This window comes from Rhineura floridana, chromosome 3, assembly GCF_030035675.1.
Source record: "Rhineura floridana isolate rRhiFlo1 chromosome 3, rRhiFlo1.hap2, whole genome shotgun sequence".
In the NCBI taxonomy this organism is placed as follows: domain Eukaryota; kingdom Metazoa; phylum Chordata; class Lepidosauria; order Squamata; family Rhineuridae; genus Rhineura; species Rhineura floridana.
In genome coordinates this window covers 118,226,159-118,249,257 of record NC_084482.1, presented here as the reverse complement: position 1 = coordinate 118,249,257, position 23,099 = coordinate 118,226,159, and the positions used below count along the sequence as shown (strand labels likewise).

Sequence of the window (23,099 nt, the reverse complement as noted above, 5' to 3'; positions counted from 1 at the left end):
TGTGGACTGCTTTAAGAGCATATTATGTTCAAGAAACAGCTAGCAGTAGAATAAGTCTTGCGAGAAAACTATACAGAATGCAGCTAACTGACGAAGTAACTATGTCAGAACACTTAATGAACATTACAAGCCTGTTTGTAGAATTACAAGAAAGGGGAGTGGAACACTCTGAAACGCAGCAGATCTATATCACTCTTTCAACACTTAATGACTCTTGGAATCCTGTTATCAGCGCACTTGAAGCGATGCCCAATGCTGGACTTTCGTTTCGATATGTTGCAGACAAACTAAAGCAAGAGTGGGAGAGAAGAAAAGAAACAAAACAAAGGCAAGAGGGACGGAACGAAAGGAGTGAAATAAAAGAAAAGACTGAGATAAAGGCTTTTGGGACTAAAGCTTGTTACAACTGCGGCTCCTTGCATCATTTAAGGCGGGACTGTGACTTACTGAGAAGGAGGAGGGACGGAAGAAAACCCTCACACGTGCAGTTGGTGAGTGCAAAGACAAAGAATGAAAAAGACTTTGTTAACAGAGACAATAGTTTGTGGGTCCTGGACTCAGGTTCCACCCATTCACTGATAAAAGATAAAAGTCTATTTAAAACAATGGTTCCAGCTAATGAAGACGTGAGTTTAGCTGATGGCACTAAACAACAGGTGATGGGTAAGGGTACTGTACAGTTATGTGCTTTACAAACAATAATGACAAATGTTTTATTCGTGTCTAATTTAACTAACAACATTCTGTCAGTTTCAAAACTATTGCAAATGAATTATAGTGTGTTATTTAGTAACAAGAAATGTGAAATAATGAAAAGGGGAAAGGTGTGCCTAAAAGGATATTGTAAGGAAGGCATGTTCTATGTAAATGTAAACCCTGCAGTACAAGCCTGACTAGTAACGCATAAGAAAACACATGATAGATGTATCCATGAATGGCACCGAAGGCTGGGGCATGTAAATTATGAGACTGTGAAAAAGGCAGAGCAATTCAGTGCTGATGTACAACTAAAAGACTGCAAGCAATACATGCAGTGTGAAGTATGTCAGCAGACAAAGGCCACTGTAGCTCCAATTAACAAAGTAGCTGAAAGAAATACAGACAAGCCTTATCAGACAATACATGTTGATTTAGTGGGACCATTTCCCAAAACAAAAGGTGGTGCTAAATATTTTCTCGTGATTGTTGACGATTTTTCAAGATTTTGTCATGTAAAGTTATTGAAAACAAAAGATGAGGCTGCAGAGCAATTAAAACGTTTTCTAAACAGAGTAGAAGTGCAGCATGGTACACAGGTGCAACAGATTAGATCTGACCAGGACGGGGAGTTCACAGGAAAGTCCCTGGAAGAATATTTTGAAAAGAAAGGAATAAACCTTGCTGTAAATGTGAATCAGAATGGGACAGCTGAAAACAAAACATTGCAGGATGCAATGAGAGCAACGTTAAAGGATTCAGGCCTTGATCAATCTTTCTGGGGAGAAAGTTTAATGTATGCTGCTTATATTCAAAACAGAGTACTGCATAGAACTATTGCCATGTCACCATATGAACTGTTGTACAAAAGAAAGCCCAGACTACTACACATACTGAGATTTGGTTCCCCATGCTGGGTGCATGTTCCCAAAGGAAAGAGAAAGGGAAAATTGGCTCCCAGAGCGGAGAAAGGATATGTGTTGGGGTATCAGAATGTAAATTACCGCGTGTGGGTTCCACAGGATGGTAGTGTAACACTCAGCAGGAGTGTTAGAACACAAGAAAAAGACTCAGAGAACCACAGAACATATGTAAATTTAGAAAGCAGTGACACAAATGGTATAAATGCAACAGAGCCTGCTCAACAAATAAAACAGGAAAGGGAAGAAACAAAACAGGAGATAGAGACAAGCAGCTCTGATTCCAGTAGCAGTGCATCAAGCACAGACATAGATACAGAACAGGAACAAGAAACAGAAACATTAAGGAGGTCAACACGACAAAACAAAGGGAAACCGCCAGAACATTTCCAAATATCAGCCATACAGGGTGAGACAAACAATGAGGAAAACAAACAGTGCAAAGTAATAACAGACAGTGATACTCTGTTCATAAATAGCATAAGAGAACGAATGGCAAAGTATGCTCAAGAAGGTGACAGTGACTGTGCATATATGTGTTAAATGTGTAAAGAAAGTAGAAAAGTGAGAAATTCCATGAAGACTGTACAAAGTAAAAAAAAAGCAAATGTATGTAACAAAGGAAATGTATAATTGTACTGTGAAAAATGTAAAAGTGTAACTTGAAATGTCTGTCTGGAAGGTGGGGGCTGTCAGGCTTAGGTGGGCCACACAGCCAGTTCCAGACAAGACTGTTAGGAGTTAAAGACAGAGTGAAGCCGGTAATTGACAGCACTTGGCAGAAACGCCCAAGGTCAGGCTGCAGCTGTAACTGATAAGTGAAGCAGCAATAAAAAGGCTTCCATGAGCACACAGAGGTGTGGGGGTAATAGGAAAGCATTATAGAGTTGGTTGGTAAGCAAGAGACGGAGCACGGTGTGAAAACAGTAAAGTTTTGTTTTCTTAAAGACTTGGCTGATGGTTTATTATTTCGGTCGGCGACTGGCACTGATACACAAGCTAAAACGCTACTGGACTCTACTGATTATACTGGTTAATAGGTGCTGCACTCTACAAATCCATAGCGACCCGAAAGGTGTTGTTGGGACTTAAGCTGGCTGCGCTGTCTGTTCCAGAAGGGACGGCTGGAGTGGGCGTCCTTCTGTCTTCCAAAGGAACGTGAGCCCCAAAAGGAGTGAGACGGGAAATATGGATGGAATGACCGACGAAAGGCTCTGCCGTCATCCCTTTTCCTGGTGGATGGCATGGACTTTTTCTTTTCCTTAGTTTCCAAGACATGCACGAGGGCGGTGTCCCCGAATAATTTGCCTCCCACATAGGGTTCTGAGGCAAGGTTCGAGCGAGCTACAGGGTCTGCTTCCCAGTGACGAAGCCAAAGGGTTCTTCTCGTGAAGACCCCTGCCGTCAGTGACCTTGCTGCGAACTGCATAGCATCCATGGACGCGTCTGCCATGAAGGTAACCGCCCGAGAGACCTTCAGCAGAGATTTGCGCACTCGGGTTGGATCTTGCTGTGGGTCATCCAGCAGGTCCTCCAACCAGAGAAGGGAAGCTCGAGCAAACACCGAGGAGGCTGCTGCTGCCCTGATGGAAAGTGCACTAGCCTCGTGAACTCTTCTAAGCCCCTGGTCCATCTTACACTCAGTGGCATCCTTGAGGTGAGCATCTGAGTCTTTCGGGTTCAAAGATGGGTTCAGGAGATTGACTATAGGCGCGTCTATGAGCGGGACCTTCAACTGATCCATGAGCAGTTGTTCTAGTGTATAATACTTGTTGGCGATGGAAACTGACTTTTTGAATTGTAAAGGAAGGTCGAATTCTGATTTGAGCACCTTCGGAAGAAGAGAAGGAAGCTTCAACACTCTCGACCTAGGTTTTGGATCCGGACATACTGCTGACACTCTCGAGGTGGATGGAGTAGGAGGATCCTCTGTAGAGGTGAGGGTAAGGGCTTCCATCGCCTTGCACAGCAGAGGAAGAAAATGAGCCTCTTGAAATATCCTGGTAGATAGAATCTCCTCAGATTCCGACTCCCCACTCCATTCCTCCTCATCCAAGACAATCAATTCATTTTCTGCGTCCATAGGCTCCTGGTCAGGGAGCTGTAGATGTCTGCCTTGAGATGCCGCATGGGGATCTGGAGATAAGCGGCCAGGAGGAGGGCGAAGATCTGTCCTCGAGTGATCTGTAAGTGGATACCTCGAGGGGTGGGAGCCTGAAGTATTCTGAGAAGACAAGTCCCTGGCTAGATCCAATAAGAGAGCCTCTCTAAGCTGCTCCTTAAGCTGTTGAATTGAATGTGCTGACAGATGTAACTGAACAGGGCAAGCCTGAGTATGAGAAGAGTAGAGCCTATGCCCTTCAGCAGATTGAACCTGTTGAACAGGGATTGATTCATCCAAAAACCCAGCAAATGCGTCAGGAGAGGAGGTAGTAGAAAAAATAGCATCTAAGGGAGGCTGGAGCTGGCTGCCTTCGTCATCAGAGAGGGGTTCCAGGTCTCTCTGGTCCCTTGTATGGTGTACAGAAGCTTGACCATCTCTACAAGTTCGCTTATGTGGGGCAGATATCCTGCCTTCTGCAGTCACCCTGCCCGCCAGAATCTGAGCCTCAGCCACCTCGTGCCTGACGGTAGAGGGGCGGGCTGCCGCTACTTCAGAATGATCCCCCGAGGAATGAGACTGCTCCAATCCCAGGGTGGGAAGGGGCTCTGATACTGCACCTGTTGATGCCATGCGGGGAGGCAGCTTTAACCCCTTTGAGAGGTGTTTCGTTTTGTGCGTGGCTTTCCCCATCGTGGGCACACACTGCGGGACTTATAGGGTTAATAAATGCTGCTAGTAAACGACCGGGCGAAGCTTGCAATTTAACAGCGGCCGGCGTCTTCCCCTCTATTGCTTCTGCGCGTCTACCTCCTCTCCCGCTACAGAGCGGGTAAAAACGAAAGCCGCTCACAAACAGCGAGAAATAACTGGGTGTAAGCCTGGGTATCGAGCCCTGGGAAGGCTGCTGCCAAGGTTGAAAACCGCCGACGCTGCAGCCTGGTGAACGAGGAGGAACGTCAGTGAAATTAGTTAAAGAGGGAGTCTGAATAGGTCGACGGCTGCCAGAGCCGCGGGGAGGGGCTGGCTGTTCCTCGCCACGGGGGAAGGTCAGAAGGAAAGAGACAGAAGGAACCCCTTTGTTTGTTTGTTTGTTTGTTTAAACTATTACAGAAGGAATAAGAAAACTTGGAGGGAAAAAACAAGAACGAACTCACACAGAAGATCCAAACAACAAAAACGCTACAAGCCTGAATCACGGAGTCAGAGAGAATCCAACCACTTTTCTGTGAGGCAAAAGAGAAACTGAGCACGGAGCTGGCGCAGACCAGGGACGGAGCTACAGTAAAACGTCAGCAGTACTCTTTTGCCTTCAACCACTAGGTGGAGCTAGTTACCCATCTGATATCATCTTTCCATGCACAGGAGAAGGGACACATTTCACCGCACCGGTTTTTCACATTGCAAATGTTTTCAGCCCTCTTCTTCCAGCTGTACTGACTTTTAGAGCTCTGCTTTCAGAGAAAAAAAGTTTTCTAATCACATATTTCCTCTCTCATCACTTTTTCCTCTTTTCTCCTACATTCATTTCCCCTCTTTTTCTTTATATTTACTGTTTGTTTTAAAAGACAACACTTGAATATTTATTTATTTTGGAAAAAGGATACACAATTAAATTTAAAATAGAGATAATCATAAATAAAATAAAATCCAGATAGAACCTGGGTTTTTTGACAGTGCAATCCTTTGCATGTCTACCTAGAAGAAAGCCACCTTGAGTTCAGTGGGGCTTACTCCCAATAAGCATGTTTAAGTTTGCTTGTGTGTGTTTGTGTGTCTTTTAATTTTGCATCAGAAAGTTTACAGAATTAGAGTGATGTAAGTTGTCATCAAGCTAAGCCTTTTGTAACTGTATCTCCAACATATCCCTTGCTCAATCTTTCTTTTTTTAAATCTTCAAGGAAGAAGATTCCATAATCAGTTTTTAAAGACAGCTTATTCTACTGGTGAAAAAGTTGTTCTTAAAGAGGGGATCCCAATGTAATGCTTACAGTTGCCCCATTCAAAAGCTCCAAGAGTACTGTCAAATGCATGCAAGTCTCCTGTGTATGTGGGCTGTTCCCAGGGCCGGCCTCAGACATGCCGGGGCCCTTGGGCACCAGCTTGCCCTGGGCCCTGGCACGCATGTGCGCACGCACACATACACATGTGCGCGTGCCCAGGGACAGCCCCCGACACGCTGCAGCCCTTGGGCAAAAGCCTGCCCCAGCGCTCCCCATCGGCGATTCGCGCATGGCGAGAGCTCCGGGACTCTGCCATTCCCTTGCTTAACTTACCTTGTTCTGCGGCTGTGCACGCAGCGGTGCCCTTAAGACAGACGGTGGCTGAGGTTTCCCTAAGGAGCTGAAGCCTCTGCCACCATCTTGGTTCAAGGTAAGTTAAGCAAGGGAATGGCAGAGTCCTGGAGCTCTCACCATGCGATCCGCTGCAGCGATCCTGCCACGAATCGCAGAGGGGCCCCTCAGGGGCTCCTGTAGCCTCAGGGGCCCTCGGGCCAGTGCCCCACCTGGCCACCCCTTGGAACCGGCCCTGGCTGTTCCTTTATTTCAATATAGGGACTAGATCTAGAACTGCAAAACAACCTACAGTCAGATCTGCTTCATCTATTAGCATCAACAGCAAGACCCTCATGGGAAGTTGAGTTGTGTGTGTGTGGACTGCCACTCTTGAAACCATAAGGACTATAGAGACTGGAGTGAGGGTATATAAAGCAACAAATAACTAAACAAAATGAATTGAGCATTTAAAAGTTAGGAAAATGTAGAAATGGGGTCTCTAATTCTGAAAACTGCAGGGATAATAAAATCACAGGTTTTATTATCTTTGATAATAAAATTATCTTTGATAATAAAACATCTAATTAGGAACCCAAGTCCTCTGTATTTGTAAAACAAAAAGAACTTAGCACAAGAAATGTCTTAGGTTGAACTATTCAGGTTTTGTAAACTAGTCCTTTTCTAGTTTCCTTTATAGTCTCCTGTGGATATATTGGAATGTAAGAAGTCTAAGCCTAAGAATACAGCATGCAGATCTGAATCTGATTCCATTCACCCCCCCTCTCTCTTTCTCCATATATAAATAAACAGTATTTATTAATTTTCATATGACAAGAGTGTTCCTAAACATTAAACACTGAACATTAAAACAACTAAATCAATAACAAGAGTGGTCTGTAATTTATTTAGAAGCTGTTAGTTGACTGCTGCAGTTAGCTATGTCTAAGTTTATTCACCAGCATTCAAGCAAGTAGTACATCACTCCAGACTGTCAAGTGTATCTCTGGAAGTGACACGAGAAGTATTTCTCTACTGACATAGATGAAAAACAGGAACTATTGCAAGTCTCAAGGAAATAGCCGTACTTGACAGCCCCCTCTTACCAATCTGCTTTGGACTGTGAGCTTTACTCCTTGATATACTTGATCCAAAGCCAATGAAAATTTGGTCATAGACTTCTCTTGAGTCAACACTACATCCTACTACAAGTTTTGGTTTGTTACGTGTCCCGAGGAAGCATTAGCTATTGGTTATGAAAGACAGATTATGATCTTCTGGCTGTATGATAGTTTTCTGAACTGGACCTATATAGTGAGTGACACACGAATATTTACCTTATGATTAGATGTTTTTACACATGTGATTCCCCCCATTTTGTTTTTGGAAGTATTGGGTTGTATTCAACTAAGTTATACTCAGAAGAAGACCCATTAAAAATAATGGATTTATGTTAGTCATGTCTATTAATTTCAGTTGGTCTATTCTGAGTATGCCCAACATTGGCTACAGCGCACATACACAAGGCAACCATCAAACACAGCACTGGCCTCTTGAATTTTCCACTTAAGAACATAAGAAGAGCCCTGCTGGATAAGGCCAATGTTCCATCTAGTCAAGCATTCTGTTCTCACAGTGGTCAACCAGATGTCTATGGGAAGCCAGCAAGCAGGACCTGAGCAGGACCTCTCCTGCAGTGATCAGCAATTTCTCTGCATAATTTCCCTTACACTATCTCATGAGGCCATTATGCTTTCCACCACATGTGATGTTCCTGTAAGTTAGCATCTGTAAATATGGTAAGTGCGGGTCTATTAGGTGATGTATGGTAAATGACTGAGAGAGAAAGGGGGAGTACATGGGTTAGAAGCTGAAGTATGCTGGATGATGATTGGCTGAGTGGCTGGCTGGCTGAAGGTATAAATGTGAGGATGAGAGTTGTGTGCGGGGGGGGGAGAAGTGGAGTTGGTTGGAGTGAGGTTGGTTGGTGAGGGTTGGTTGGCAGAGTTCTGAGGGAAGTTTGGATTATATTTGGCTGATATTTAGAAAGTATATAAATGAACAGAAACATAAAGAGTGACACTAAATGAAACCATATGCTTGTTAAACAATCCTAAGTAATCTTGTTATTTCCTGGTATTATTGAATAAATACTTATTTGGTTTACCAAAGGCCTGATCCTTGTCTGGGGAATATACATACCAGAAGGGAGGGCAAGGTAATTACCAAGGCTGAACAGAAACAGTATCTAATGGTGGCAGCGGTGAAGGGAGATATTGTAACAAAGACAAGTATCCAGAGCAACCCAGAGTTGTATGCTTTATAGAGACAGATACAAGGGGGTTGGGAACAGCATAAGTACTCAGTCACAAAGTAACCAGCTATAGAGAGACTCAGGCAAAGTCTCTGGGAGTATTGGTTACAGGACGTGACTGGTGGTGCTGCCTAGCAGTGGGATCTGGTGAGATCTGTGCTAGAGCAGAGTGGAGAAAACATAAAAACGATTATCCTGACTGGCGGTGTCCCTGGCGGTGCCTAGGGAAAGGCAGTAGCCACAAGCAGGTGGGAACCTGACAGGGAGAGCCAGGGAAGGACGCCACACCACCCAACTTCACTGCCTGCTAGCAAGGGTGGGCAAACACACATGACAACATCAATGGATGTAGTAAGTGATACTGTTGGTCAAGAAGGGAGACCAAGGGCACTCCCTGTCATCTATATTGAGGAAATATAGATTGTGAGAGAGGAAATAGAACGTTTGAAATTCTTGATTGCTTTTTAAATTTCAATTATTTTAACAAAGAAGCAGATTTTGGTCACAAACTTCTACATACTTGCTTCAGAATATGTATATTATTTAGAATATGAACATAGAAAAGTCAACAATGTAAAGGATCTGTAGTTGTTTCATGGAATTTTTCAAAGCTGTTACTGTACTTCACATATTCACAGAAATAGAAACAAAAGAAAATGATTTCCTATAGGAAACTTCACTAAAATTGCAAAGTAAATCAGACATATTTAAAGTGACCATCTGAACTATATCAACTGTCTTAATAATGTTGCTTCCTCCCTGCTAAAACAAGATCAGCACAGCACATGTCTTCTTTCTATTATTTGGGTTGATTGCAGGTGTTGCCACCACTCACCATATGCTCAGAGGCACGTTACCAAATTCTTCCAAGCTACATAGCAAGTGGATTGGACTGTGAAAGACCAACCCAAATTGTCTTTGCATTTTGACCAATTTGTAGAGCAGTCCAATATCTCAGAGAGGAGGTCAGGTCCCCTGCTCCCCTGGTGCATTCACTATAGCTGCCCAATTTCCCTGCTTTTTAAAGTTGGATAGAAATATCTGTGGGCTATAGGTATGTTCTTAAACCGCAAGGTTTTTTGCCTGTTAGTGAATTTCCCTGCTTTTTAATCCGGGAGGTATGAAATGGGATCCTGTGCAAGTTTGCTGAGAATGGACTGATCATTTGTATGCTTATTGAGTTCAGTGGGATTTACTCCCGTGCAATCATGCTCAGGATAGGTAAAACTGACCGGGGGGGAGGGACGGAGGGCTGAAGTGGGCAGGGGAGGAGGAAGAAGGAAGACGGGAGGGGAGGAGGAAGGGAGAGGAATGGAGAAGTAGGGGAAAGCTGAGTCTGATCATATGCATGATTATTGAGTTCAATCGGATTTACTCCTATGCAATCATGATTAGGATAGGTAAAACTGACTATGGAGAAAGGGGAGAGGGAGGGGGAAGGGCATATTGGAGGGGGGAAAGGAAGGGGGAGGGGAGGACAGGTTTGATCATTTGCATACTTCCGTGCAATCATGCTTGATAGATAAAACTGACCATGGGGAGGAGGAAGGGAAGGGGTAGGAGTGGGAAGGGGAAGGAGAGGATTGGAAGGGGGAGGAAAGGGGCAAGAGAGAGGGGATAGGAGGGAGGAGAAGGGAGGGTGGGTTTGGTCATTTGCATATTTTTTGAGTTCAATGGGATTTATTTCTGTGCAATCATGTTTGAAAATGGAAATGGACTGCCTTCAAGTAACTGGACTTATGGCAACCCTTTGAATAGGGTTTTCATGGTAAATGGTATTCAGATGTGGTTTTACCATTGCCTTCCTCTGAGGCTGAGAGGCGGTGACTGGCCCAAGGTCACCCAGTGAGCTTCATGGCTATGTGGAGATTTGAAACCTGGTCTCCCAGGTCATAGTCCAACACTTACCTGGGGGAGGGGCAGGGGGGGAGGGAAGGAGATTGTGTGGGTGGGCACTGGGCAGAAGGGAAGCCCCTTTCCTTTCCAAAAGGAAAACATTGTGAACAGTATCATTGCTTTTCAGGGTTTTCCCCACCTTTTTATTCTACAGAAGGCACATGTAGCCTCTCACTAGGGTTGCCAGGTTCAGGGCCTGAGACTGATCCTGTATCTTTAGGAGAAGAGAAGTCAGCCAAGTGCAGGTGTTCTTGCAACACTGTAATGGGAAAAACCACAAGGTGGAATTCTCCCTTCCCTCTGCACAACTTTTAAAGATACAGAACACCTCTTGGAGCACACACGCACACACCCACCGCCCCATAGCCGAAGCTCTCTAGGCAGTTTACAATAACTAAAAACATTAAAAACAAATATACAAATTTAAAAACACATCTTTTAAAAACAATTTAAAACAATTTATCATGGCTTCTCTCAAAGCCATGGCTCAAAGCCAATCATGGCTTCTCTCAAAGAATCCTGGGAAGTGTAGTTAGTGAAAGGTGCTGAGAGTTGCTAGGAGATGCCGTGTTCCTCTCACAGACCTTCAATCAGAGTGGCTGACTGTTAAACCATTCTCTCAGGGGAATAGGGGTCTCCTCTCAGCACCCTTCACAAACTACACTTAATAATAATAATAATAATAAACTTTATTTCTACCCCGCCCTTTTTCCAATAGGACTCAGAGCGGCTTACAACAAAAAACAACACCATTAAAACATACAGAAATATACAATTAAAATAGAATTAAACTATGAGAAAAATTAAAAACCATAAAACATACGTTAAAAACAGCAGACAATTTAAAATAATAAAATCATATACTGTAGTCACCAATCCTATGACATTTAATCTTGGTCGTTCTCTATCCCAAATGCCCGTTGAAATAAAACAGTCTTTACTTGTCGCCGGAAAGACTTCCCAGGATTCTTTGAGGGAAGCCATGACTGTCTCAAGTGAAATCAAGTCTGGTGTGGGTGTGGCCCCAAATAGCCAAGCCAAGCAGCCGTGAGGCTTTTAGAACACTGATAGTTGGTTCTTACTGAGCATGCCCCGCGTTATCATTGGCTTCAAGCCAAACTTTCTTAAATTAATTAAAAATCAGCCAGGCATTATTTTAACTTTTAAACTGCAGTAGATGAAGGTCAGAGTATGGGGCAAGGTCAGTATTAGGATTACAGGTACTCTGTGAACATGGCTGATTTTTAATGAATTTCAAGAGATTATGAGAAAACTCAGAGAAAAAAGTCCAAAAGGGCTCTGGGTTTTTTTTCTCTTTTTAGACTTTGAACTCTCGATTCTCTCCGATTGTTTTGTGTATCGCCATGAAAATTGGGAGGGTTGTTAAGCAAGCATTTCTGAGTTTAGGACTATAAGTTTGGTAAGGTTTTATTTTGCAATGAGCTTATGGGAAGCATCAGAATGGCATGGGGGGTATTTTCAATTTAACATTGCGGAATGTGAAAAATCCACGCTGCTATAGAATACAGCCACTCTCGTGGCTGTATAATGAAACTATTTTCTTACTAATATCAGTGCTCATTGTTCAAAATCATCCCTTATACTTCTCTCTCTTGTTTCTTCTCCAGGCACATCACTTGTGATGTGTGAGCCTTTCATACATTTGACTTTCTCAAACAAATAGCCTATGTATTTCTTAACTCACCTTAGATCCATAAAGATAGTATGGTTGAACATTGGCTGGTTTATCTCTCTGGGGTTCTTGGGTGAATGGAATTGCTGTCCGTACAAACCTGGAATATGAAATCAAAACCTTGTTTTGAGTAGATGTGCCATATTTCCTGAATAAAAATCTTAAGGTACTGCATAATGCACCGAGTTAACTATTTATTTCCTAAATAAACTGTCTATTTTACTAATATTTTCAGTCTAAAACAATATTTTCCTATTTTTTCATTGCCTTCATCCACCAAACATAAAACCTTTTATTTTACTTGCCAAATGAACATTTCTAACAGTCAATACCAATTGCTATCATGTTCAGGTTTTATTCTGTCAAGTGCTATTGAACATATACTGTACATATTCTCTCATAACTGTGTTTTCAAAGAGCTATATCAAATAAGGCTACATGCTTCTATCTGCAGTTTAGTCAATAAGCTCATTATAATACAATACCACAGAGCTTTGTATTTAGTATAAATTCTGTGGGTTATATCCAATGGTTGCATGCACAGAAGGCAGTTCAGACAGCCAATCTTTCTCTTCCTCTTCTCCTCCTCCCTGCAGCTCCTGAAAACCCCCACCAGAGGATTAGAGGAGGGTCCCCCCTGAACACTGGGGATTATGTTGTAGAGGGCTGCAAAATGAGGGAGGAATTACCCAATAACTCGAGTGTGAGTGAGTGAGTGAGTGAGTAAGAGAGAGAGAGAGAGAGAGAGAGAGAGAGAGAGAGAGAGAGAGAAATGATCCAGTGGGAGTCCCGTTAGCTCATGATACTTTTGGCTGATTCCCCAGCTCCAGCTCCAGCCCTGTATGATACAAGGCTGTAAAGAGGAGAGGGCAACCCATTGAAGAGGGTTTTCAGGAGGTTACAGGGGCTGCAGGGGAAAAGAGAGAGATCAGTTGTATGGGCTGCTTTGCTCAACTTTGGATACACATTTGTACACAAATATTTACTGTTCCCTCTAAGATGCCCACACAAACCAACTTTATCTGATCCTTCCCATCCCATCCAATCCTGACAGCTGTATTTTGACGAGACATCATCTTCTGATCTAAAATTAACTTTGCCTCAAACCTGATCAACTCAAGATAAATTCCTAACATTGTTTTTAGTCATAATACTCTGTTGTATGAAATCTATTATGGATTGTGTTTAATCCATGCTGGTTTGGTTCAAGCAGGATAAAGGGTATGAGTCTGAAAAAGTATCGGTGATCTACACTTAGCCTTCAAACAAGGCCTTAAAGCATCCCACTTTGACATTTTCTTCTTACCTATTAGTAGACCCATTGTAGCAGTAATTAGGTAAAAAGTCAAAGTTTAGCTCCCAGAAGACATGAAGGGTGATGCGACCATAAGGAGCTGAGACGTTGTGATTGGCCTCTCGGAACATGGCATCAAAGCTGTCCAAGGTCATGTGCTTGCACAGCAGTCTATGTGTCAGACGGTTTATCTCCAAAAGCCATTCCAGCTCCTACACCGAGAAAAGGCAGCAGCAAAGAGACATTCTGCATTATCAATATCACAGCAGAAAGATCTCACACATCAGCAAGGACATGAGATATAAGGCAGGCAGGATATGTTCAACTGTTATTTGCATATCCTTTTACTATGAAGTCAAGGTGGGTGGTATACGAACGGGGGGAAGGAGATCTTGCCTATCATTTGTACAACTGCAGTGGGTGAAAACTATTCCTCTCTGAACACAATATTTCTGGACTATTACTTTTTATCTCAGAATATTAAGCCCAGTTCGGGTGTATGTCTCTCCAGATCACGTAGCAAGATACTGCAGGGACTAGCCGTGGGACTGCACGGACTAGTCCCACCATCACATCCCCTACCATATCTGCCCTGCAATATCAACGCTTTGGGCAAAGGTCTGAATGGGTGAAGCCTTCTACAGCAAGTGTAGGCTTTCTCCATTAGGTGCAACCCTGCAAAATCAGAACTTTTTAGAGGCTGTCACATGCACTAGAAATGCACAGTTCAATTATTGCCCCTGCAATGAGCTAACTAAGTGATCTTAGGAAGCCCCTGCCTCTCAGCCTCAGACCTTTCAACTACAATATGGGGAAAATGACGCCAGCCCTCCCTACAATTATGATGTTGGGATTTCAAGACAATATATTGAGAAGTACTTTCAAGGTTTAGAAGCACTACATAAAATGCCAGATATGATGGTCACCACCGTAGTTGCCAACTTTTTGATAGCTACATTTGGCAGGCTGAAATTCAACAGACAGTTGAATTCAAATTCAACAGCACCAGTTGGATTTCTGCCTATCATGAAATTGTTAAAGGGACAAATGGACTTTAAAAAAAAATGCTGTAGATGAAATTCCTCCACCTTTTTTAATGTCTGTAAAACTGACTAATGTAAACCCTAAGCAAAGGCAAATCCTTGTCTAGGCCATCTCCCCCACCGCTGCTGCTACACACAGCTGACACAAAAGGTTCCACAGATCTCGGTACTAGTCTGGGGTCTTTTCTCCTCAGCCACCCTTCTCCTTTCCAAGCCAGGAAGGTACCCAGTTCTCTCCTCCCCTCACCCCCAAGAAGAGCGTTCAGCAGAGAGGCCAAGAAAGATAGGACAAAAAAGTAAGTGCTTTACTTGTGGAGTGCTGGATTTTTCAGAAACAGAGAAGAGCAAAGACAGAAGCTGAGATTCTTTTCCCACTGCACGTGTCTCTCCCAGACTGACCCTTCTGAGCCTGCCTGGAGCCTTGAAGGCAAAGGGAATCCCCAGCAACTGTAGCAACGTATTCTTTATTTCCTTGAATTTTGTATGTTTTTACACAGAGCAACTACACTGGGGAGTGAAGCTCCAGATCATCGTGCTGGCCACCTTTATTTCCAAGAGTGCCTTTCTGATGATGAGAAATAAAGGGGGGGGGTGCGACTGTCTGCATCTTCATTCTCCATTGTGGCTGACTCAATGTGAAAACTTACAAAAACGAAGAAAGGAAAAAAGATGACTACTGCTGCTGTTTAAGAACCCCACACAAACACACAACTGCAGAGGCCCAGAACTGTACCCTGTCATCCAGCCCTAGCGGTGCCACTGGGAATACTTACCACAATGGATGTCAGATCCTCGCTCTCAAAGCGGCTAATAGCCTGGTCTAATGATTTGTACATCGCGGCTGAGATACGCTGGGTGATAAGTCTATTTAGGTCAATTGATCTGCCCAGCAGCTGTGGAAGACACAAGATAGACAGCAAATGAGAAAAGTGGCCCATGATCCAGGACAAAAATGTAGAGAAAGAACAAAATTAGATCCCAAATGTATGAGCTGGCCTATTTACTGAAAAGTAGGTAAGAGTTTCAATCCATTCATATCAGCAAGTGGGGGAAGACCCATGCTGTCAAAGGAATATGCATGAGGATCTGCTTCTCCATTGTAGTGATATTGAGGGCAAAAAAACCTATGCATGCAGTGGAGCTTCAGTATCTGTAAAAAAACAAACCCTGCTGGTTGGGACACATGAGTGTGAAGGGCTGTAGCTCAGTGGCAGAGCATGTACTATGCATGGAGAAGTTCCTGAGTTCAATCCCTGGCACCTCCAGGTTCTCCTGGGAGAGAACCCTGCCCAAAATCCTGGAGAACTGCTGCCAGTCAGTGCAGACAATAGTAAACAAGATTGACCAATGATCTGACTAAGTATGAGGCAGTTTCCTATGTTCCTGTGAAAACAAGAGAAAATGAAAGAAAAGGAACAATGAACGCTTTCATATTTGAAAACTTGCCATGCTTGATAAGAACTCAAGAGACATTCCAACTATATCTGTCCATTCTGCTAATGCCTAACATTGGATTAGGGATATAAGGGTACATTCATATGGTTACTTTATGGGCCAAAACCTGTTTCTATGATGCTTTCCACCAGAGGAGCATGGTGAAACAACCACAGCAGTATCTTTTGCTGGTTTGGTTATCTGAGATGGGCTATAGGAAATTATAAAGGCCTTCACACATACATTTTTATGCATGGTAAAGCCTGGCAACCCACAGAGTTTTAGCATGTAAAATTAATGTGCGAATCCTCCATAACAGGCAGGCCCATATAAAAGACTGGGAATCTTGTTGCGGCTGAGCAAGTTGTACCTGGACATGTCTCTGTTTGAGTAGTGTTTCATAGCGGTTGGATGGCGGGTAGGGGATAATCACTCCATAATTCTTACACTCAGCCCGGAATCGTTTATCCAATAAGACACTGTAATTGGAAAATACTTGTCAATAATTTTACCTGAATGTCTCCTGAATGGTCCAGTTTATGTTATTAACAAGATTTAACCTAGAAGGAAAGCTATGCAACAGAACACTGGTGGGGAACCTGGTGTCCTCCAGATGTTGTTGGACTATAGCTCCCAGACAATTGCTTGTGGTCATTGACCAGCCATACAGGTACAAATATTTAAATACAGAAAGGCAGAAGAATTACATATAAACAAATAAACAAGTTAAATTATATGACTTATATATAAACAAACTTAAGAAAATAAAATCTCCTAGACAATTCAACATCAGCTGTGGCTGATGGGAGTTGGAGTCCAACAACATCTGGAGGGTTCCAGGTTCACCATCCCTACAAGAGATATTCATTGTTGGTGAATAGATCTATTCTGTTTCCCTCTCTGTTTTCAGAGTTTTGCAACTTGACCCTTTCACAAACAATTCAGCTTGCCACCCTTTTCTCTGTAGCTCAAGCATATTGACGTATGAGATTGCTATTAGTTTCAAGCCAAGATTGCTATTAGTGTTCATATTCCAGTCCTTTAAAACTAAGCTTTTTGGGAAGTGAAGGAATTTTACGTGCATCCCCCTGGCCCTATCTGCATGATACCAATGTAGCCTTTGGGATTCTTGGTTTACACAGGTATTGATGACACCTGTGCAGGCCTCATCCCTACATCAGCAGACACTTCTATAGCTGCATAATGGGATGAAGGACCAAAATAAGAGGATGGAGAAGACCAATGACATGGAGGAAAGTGGTATTGAGGTAATTCTTGCTTTCACATCTCAGGCCTCATGAGTTTTTCAAATTAAACAAATGGGTATAAGATCCCACATTCTTCCTCCTCTGTCTCCCCACTCCCCACCCCACACTGCAATACTAATATAGGGAACTTGGAGAACAGGGATGCTGGTATTTTATTATAAGCGATACACTTTGTGGGTCTCTGACCACATGATAGTAGATGGAGGTTTGATGCATGGAAGTAATTCATTAGAAACTAAAATGAACCCTTGAAAGGCATCTACTGGTTAGCAGGAAATGGGTAGCCAGTCTGGTGATTTCCAGATGTTGTTGGTCTACATCTTCCATCAGCCCATGCCAGCATGGCCTATGGTCAAGCATTATAGGAGTTTTAGTCCAAGACCATCTGGAGAGCATCATTTAGCCATTCCCATGTTGTACAAATTCATCAAGAGTATCTGAATTGTCAAATTAATTAAGTGGGTTTAGTGCATTAAACACTGCATAAATTGCATGAAATATTCTGTTTGCAGAATCTGGGATTTTACTAACATGGACGTTTGGTTTCCTTGGTGCAAGATTTGGAACAGAGCTTAAGTGACACCTTTCAGATAAGAGACAATCTTCAACTGTAAAAAAGGTAGTTGCCAGTCAATAGTAGGCAATACTATGCAATTCATGATCAATCAGTTTTTTTAAAAAATCGCATTTAAATCCTCTTTTCACTTTCTCTTTCTATTATTTCCCATACACACGAGGAATTGAATGGACAATCATTACAAATCTGCCTGAGATCAATATACAGCGTTATCATTCTAGGCCGTGTGCTTAGACTGCTGTGGATCACTGCAATCATTGTCGAATCTGTGCTAACTCCTCCTCTCATTTCCCAGCAATGCCTATTTGTTGTCATCTCATCACCTGCACAGGCCATAAGATCTTCAGATATGGAACCCGTCTGTCTTTACAAGAGCACACAACAGCTGATACAACACAGTGCTAAGCCTGACATGTTTTGAGACTGCACCAAAACTCAAGAGAAGTCTCCTACCTGCCTGCCATTGCTTTATAGTAAGCAAAGATTTGGTCTGCCAGTTTGTAAACAAACTGATCAAAACACAAGTTGACCTGGTGAAAAGGTGAAAGAAACAGGCTTTAGAACAAATAGGCATAAGAGAGTATAATTGTTTATGAAGTTACTAAAAACCATCATTAGAAAAGAAAAAGGAAAAAAACTCACTTCTGCTTCAATTTCATCATAGAGAAACTGCTTTTTAAACTTGGTCAAAGCATAATATGCACTATCGTTGTAGAGGTCCAATGGATAGAGCACATACCTGCAATGAAGGAAACAAGCTTAGGATTATGTCAGCACAAGGTTTGGGCATGCCAGTCACCTAGGTTTCTTTTCTTTTTTTAAAGGAGAAGTTCCTCATCTGCTCATTTTGCACTCATTTCTGGAGTGCAGAAAATCTTGTGCTCAGGAAGGAATCCCCAAAAAGTGTTTGTACATGAGGAAGAAGTTAAAGGGCACATGAAAATTATGGGTGAGAGGTGATACTTCCAAGACAGTGTAAGAAACAGAAGGAACAGAAAATGGAAGACAGCGACAGCAGAGAAGGGGGGAGAGGGCTGACAGAAATACCACAGAACTGCCCTTGGAAGAGAGAAGGAATATAGCTCAGTGGCAGAGCATTTGCTTTGCATGCTGAAGGTCCCAGGTTCAATCCCTGGCACCTCCAGGTAGGGCTGGGAGAGAACCCTGCCCAAAATCCTGGAGAGCTGCTGCCAGTCAGTGTAAACAAAACTGAGCTAGATAGACCAATGGTCTGACTGAGAATAAGGCAGCTTCCTATGTTCCTAAGCGGGAGGGACAAGAGAGCATGACCTGCATTTCAGTGTGCCTAGGACACCGTGTGCATATGTACAAATAAAAAAACTCAATGGAAACTATTTTAGTTTTATGCATAAAAATATAATACAATCAGAAATGCATGTCTTTTGCTTTTTAAACAGTTTCTTCATACAAACGAATTGAAACTGATGGAAGAGTAGTGGGGGCTACTCAAACAAAAAAACCCTACACACTCACACATCCACAGAGAGAGAGAGAGAGAGAGAGAGGGAGGGAAGGAGGGAGGGAAGGAGAGGCATAAATACTCACTCCTGATCTCACTTGTTCCATAAGTCCTGAAAAACTTGTGATACTTTATGTATCACCTGAGGATTCCCCATGTTAGGTGAAACACCTGGCCTGCCATTTAAGACAGGCTTCAGTCCCCACCACCCATCCACCACTTTCTGATGGCACAAGTAGGCCATGTGCCCCAAAAGAAAGAAAGCTACTTTTATGAGGCAGATATTATTATTATTATTATTATTATTATTATTGTTATTATTATTATTATTATTATTATTATTAACTTTATTTATACCCCGCCGTTTTTCAAAATTGGAACTCAAAGTGGCTTCCAGATAAAAAACACATACACTTAAAAACCTACCAAAGTTAAAAGCACATAATACATAAATGATAAATATAGACAAATATAATTAAAAAGTGTAGACATAATTAAAAATGTAGACATAATTAAAAATGACTCTAATTTAAAATAGCATTAAACTGTTTCTAATAATTAAAAACTATACTCATAAAATCAGAATAATTAAAAAATAAACAGGCAAGAACAATATAACCTCCTTTTAGGCCTATCCTTAGCCGCCTTCGGACTCAAAGGCTTGCTGAAATAAAAAAGGTTTTACCTGTCGACGAAAGGACTGCAAGGAAGAGGCCATTCTTATCTCCTTGGGGAGGGAATTCCAAAGCCTAGGGGCAGCCACCGAGAAGGCCCTATCTCGTATCCTCACTAGTTGTACTTGTGCGGATGAAGGTATTGAAAGAAGGGCCTCTCCTGAGGATCTCAGGGCCTGGGCAGGCACATAGAGGACAATGCGGTCTGACAAATAGCCTGGACCCAAGCCGTGTAGGGCTTTATAGGTCAGCACCAGCACTTTGAATTGTGTCCGGAAACAAACTGGTAGCCAGTGGAGCTTTCTTAACAGGGGAGTTGTATAGTCCCTGTAATCAGCCCCAGTTAACATTCTGGCTGCAGCACGTTGTACCAGCTGAAGTTTCCGAGCAGTCTTCAGAGGCAGCCCCACATAGAGCGCGTTACAGTAATCTAAACGGGATGCGACTAAGGCATGTGTCACCGTGGCCAGATCGGATGGGTCAAGGAACGGGCGCAGTTGGCGCACTAATCTCAAATGTGCAAAAGCCCTCCTGGCCACTGCAGAAACCTGGGAATCCAAATTTAAAGCTGAGTCCGGGAGTACACCCAAACTGCGAACCTGTGTCTTCAGGGGGAGTATAACCCCATCCAGCACAGGCTGCATCCCTATTCCCTGATCTGCCCTACGACTGACCAGGAGCACCTCTGTCTTGTCTGGATTAAGTTTCAATTTGTTCACCCTCATCCAATCCACCACTGATGTCAGACACCGGTTTAAAACCAAGACAGCTTCCTTGGAAGAAGGTGGAAAAGAGAAATAGAGTTGGGTGTCATCAGCATACTGGTGGCAGCGAACTCCAAATGCCCGAACAACCTCTCCCAGCGGTTTCATGTAGATGTTAAATAACATAGGGGACAAAACTGAACCCTGAGGGACCCACAGGCCAACAGCCAAGGAGTCGAACAGGAGTTCCCCAATACCACCTTCTGCGTTCGCCCCTCCAGGAATGACCGGAGCCACTGCAAAACAGTGCCCCCAAGTCCCATCCCAGCTAGGCGGTCCAGGAGGATACCATGATAGAAAGCAGAAGGCATGATACCTGATTTTGAACACTAGACCACCATTTCCTTTTACGCACTAGAAAAAGGACTTCAAATAAAACCAAATTTCCTAGAGCTCTTATCTGAAAGATACTTATGCCCATTCGTTTCCATGGAAGACTCCATATCATATTTGAGCTCTTACTCCATCATAGAAGGTTCTTTGGTTTCCAGGATGTGATCTGTTAGAATCCAAGGCATAGACATCTCAATGGGGAACTGAATTCGACGGCCCATGGTCAACTCCAGAAAAAATTCTCGGAACCAAAGCTGGGAAAGGTCACAACACTGTTGGAGGGCTTCTGAAAACACCCAAGGAGGAGAAAGGTTTAATGCTTATGAAGAATGTACAGCAGGTAAATCTGCTATTAATTTTTTAATTATATATTACAAATTATAATATATACAGAATATAAAAGCATATCCAAATTAAGGTAAAACAGAATATACAAATAATATACAATTTTATCTATAAAAATAAATATGCTTTTGTTACAACATGGCCATAAATTATTCAAGAAACCAGTTTACACATATATGCTAGTAATTTCTTTCAAAGTTTACATCCAAATCTAAAAGTGCCTTAATATAAGCTATAGAAAACAGAAGAGATTACACCAGACACTACTATCCTTGACATGTTAACTCATATCAAGCACTTCAGTAAAAAAGGAACTGCCTCAAATGCAGCTATCCTTGACACATATCAAACATGCATTCCTATCAAACCTGCCACTGCTCTTACCACTAATGTTGAGAAGATGAGTGAAGAAGAAGGACTGTTTATGGAACTCTTCAATGGCCAGCACTATTGGACCATCCAGGCTGCTCCTGAGAGTCTTCTTTGAGCCACTCTTGTCAGCAATGAGGGATTCCAGCATGGTTCTCACCATGTAAAGCTGCAAGAGAACACACAATACTGTTATTATAGTCTGTGCCATTTCCTGTAGCTCATGACTGCTCACGACTGAATTTATCTATAGTTTGTCTTTGTTAAAAACATATAAACAAAACCTTTTTTTTAAAAAAAATGACAACACACACCCTACCACCCACAATTCCAAATTAAAAGCTTTTGGGGGATTTACATGACTTATGCCACTTATTTCAATATAGCCTTGCCCCACCTGGTGCCCTCTAGACATTTTGGACCACAGCACCCATCAGCCCTAGACAGCGTGGGCAATGGTCAGGGATGATGGGAGTTGGAGTCCAAAACATCTGGACGGCATCAGGTTGGGGAAGGTAAGAAAGAATGGAGATCTGATCACATCCCAGACTACTCTGTGATGGTACAAGTGGTTTGGGAGTGAGCAGCAGAGATGGCCAGGATGTGCCCTCTTCTGCCTCTGCATGGGACAGTGAGATCTGTGAGGGCACTACCATGTTGATCCCTAGAGCCGAGTTACTGCTAGGAATTATACAGAAGCAGAACCCATGGATCTCAATAAAATATATTTCCAAGTAAATAGCCCCAAACCAATGATAATAAAAAGCCCTGTACATTATGTGTTAATTGGAACTGATGCTGTACTCACAAAGAACTACTTCTCTTTGAGAGGGCAAAACAAACAAACAAAAATCCTCACACCCTATATCCAGTCTCAGGGCCAGCTCCAGGAATGCCGGGGCCCTTGGGCATCAGCTTGCCCTGGGCCTCGGCGTGTGTGCGCGTGTGCATTCGCGTTTGCGTGCACCCCACCCCCACCTACCTGTCCCCTGTCTTTTACTATTGCCATTAACCAAGATGGCAGCCGCGGTTTCCCTAAGGGGATGAAGCCTCCACTGCTATCTTTGTTGATGGCACGCATGCGTGCTACATGCACGCATCTCTGCCATCAGCTAAGATGGTGGCAGGGGCTTCAGTACCTTAGGGAAACCGCAGCCGCCATCTTTGTTAAGGGCAACGGTAAAAGATAGCAGACAGGTAAGTGGGGAGACGTGGGGGGACGTGTGGGGCCTGTGGATCATGGAAGGGGAGTGGAGGGGTGGCTGAGGGCCCCCCTGTAGCTCTAAGGGCCGTCGGGCCAGTGCCCAACCTGGCCACCCTTTAGAACCGGCCCTGTCCAGCCTCTATGATATCTTCACACACCATATCCAGCTCCTACGATATATGCATAATGCTCCAGCACAATTTGCTGGATTTTCAGTTCTGAGAGTGCTGATCACTTATTAGGTGAAGGTATCTAACCACACCTCCAAACCACCTAAAATGTGACCTGCCCTGTTTGCGCCAACAGTGTTGGTATCTGTTTGGCAGGAGGAACGAGGCGAAGGATGTAGAGAAACTGGAACAGGTTCAGAGGAGGGAAATAAAGATGATCAGGGGACTGGATACAAAGCTCTATGAGAGTC

At 43.1% G+C, this 23,099-nt stretch overlaps 1 protein-coding gene across 5 annotated transcripts in view; it reads right to left on the bottom strand.

The window, feature by feature from the left end:
• The window catches only part of CYFIP2 (cytoplasmic FMR1 interacting protein 2), a 118,988-nt gene that overhangs the window by 40,254 nt on the left and 55,635 nt on the right, over positions 1 to 23,099 (bottom strand). For all 5 annotated transcript variants that reach the window (XM_061617478.1, XM_061617480.1, XM_061617476.1 and 2 more), the window contains 8 exons: positions 21,490 to 21,643; positions 20,890 to 21,046; positions 18,152 to 18,248; positions 17,963 to 18,039; positions 16,035 to 16,143; positions 15,004 to 15,123; positions 13,200 to 13,399; positions 11,906 to 11,993 (listed from right to left, as the gene is read on the bottom strand). In XM_061617478.1, coding sequence (XP_061473462.1) covers positions 11,906 to 11,993; positions 13,200 to 13,399; positions 15,004 to 15,123; positions 16,035 to 16,143; positions 17,963 to 18,039; positions 18,152 to 18,248; positions 20,890 to 21,046; positions 21,490 to 21,643 — 1,002 coding nt within the window. The remainder of the gene's footprint in view (positions 1 to 11,905; positions 11,994 to 13,199; positions 13,400 to 15,003; positions 15,124 to 16,034; positions 16,144 to 17,962; positions 18,040 to 18,151; positions 18,249 to 20,889; positions 21,047 to 21,489; positions 21,644 to 23,099) is intronic.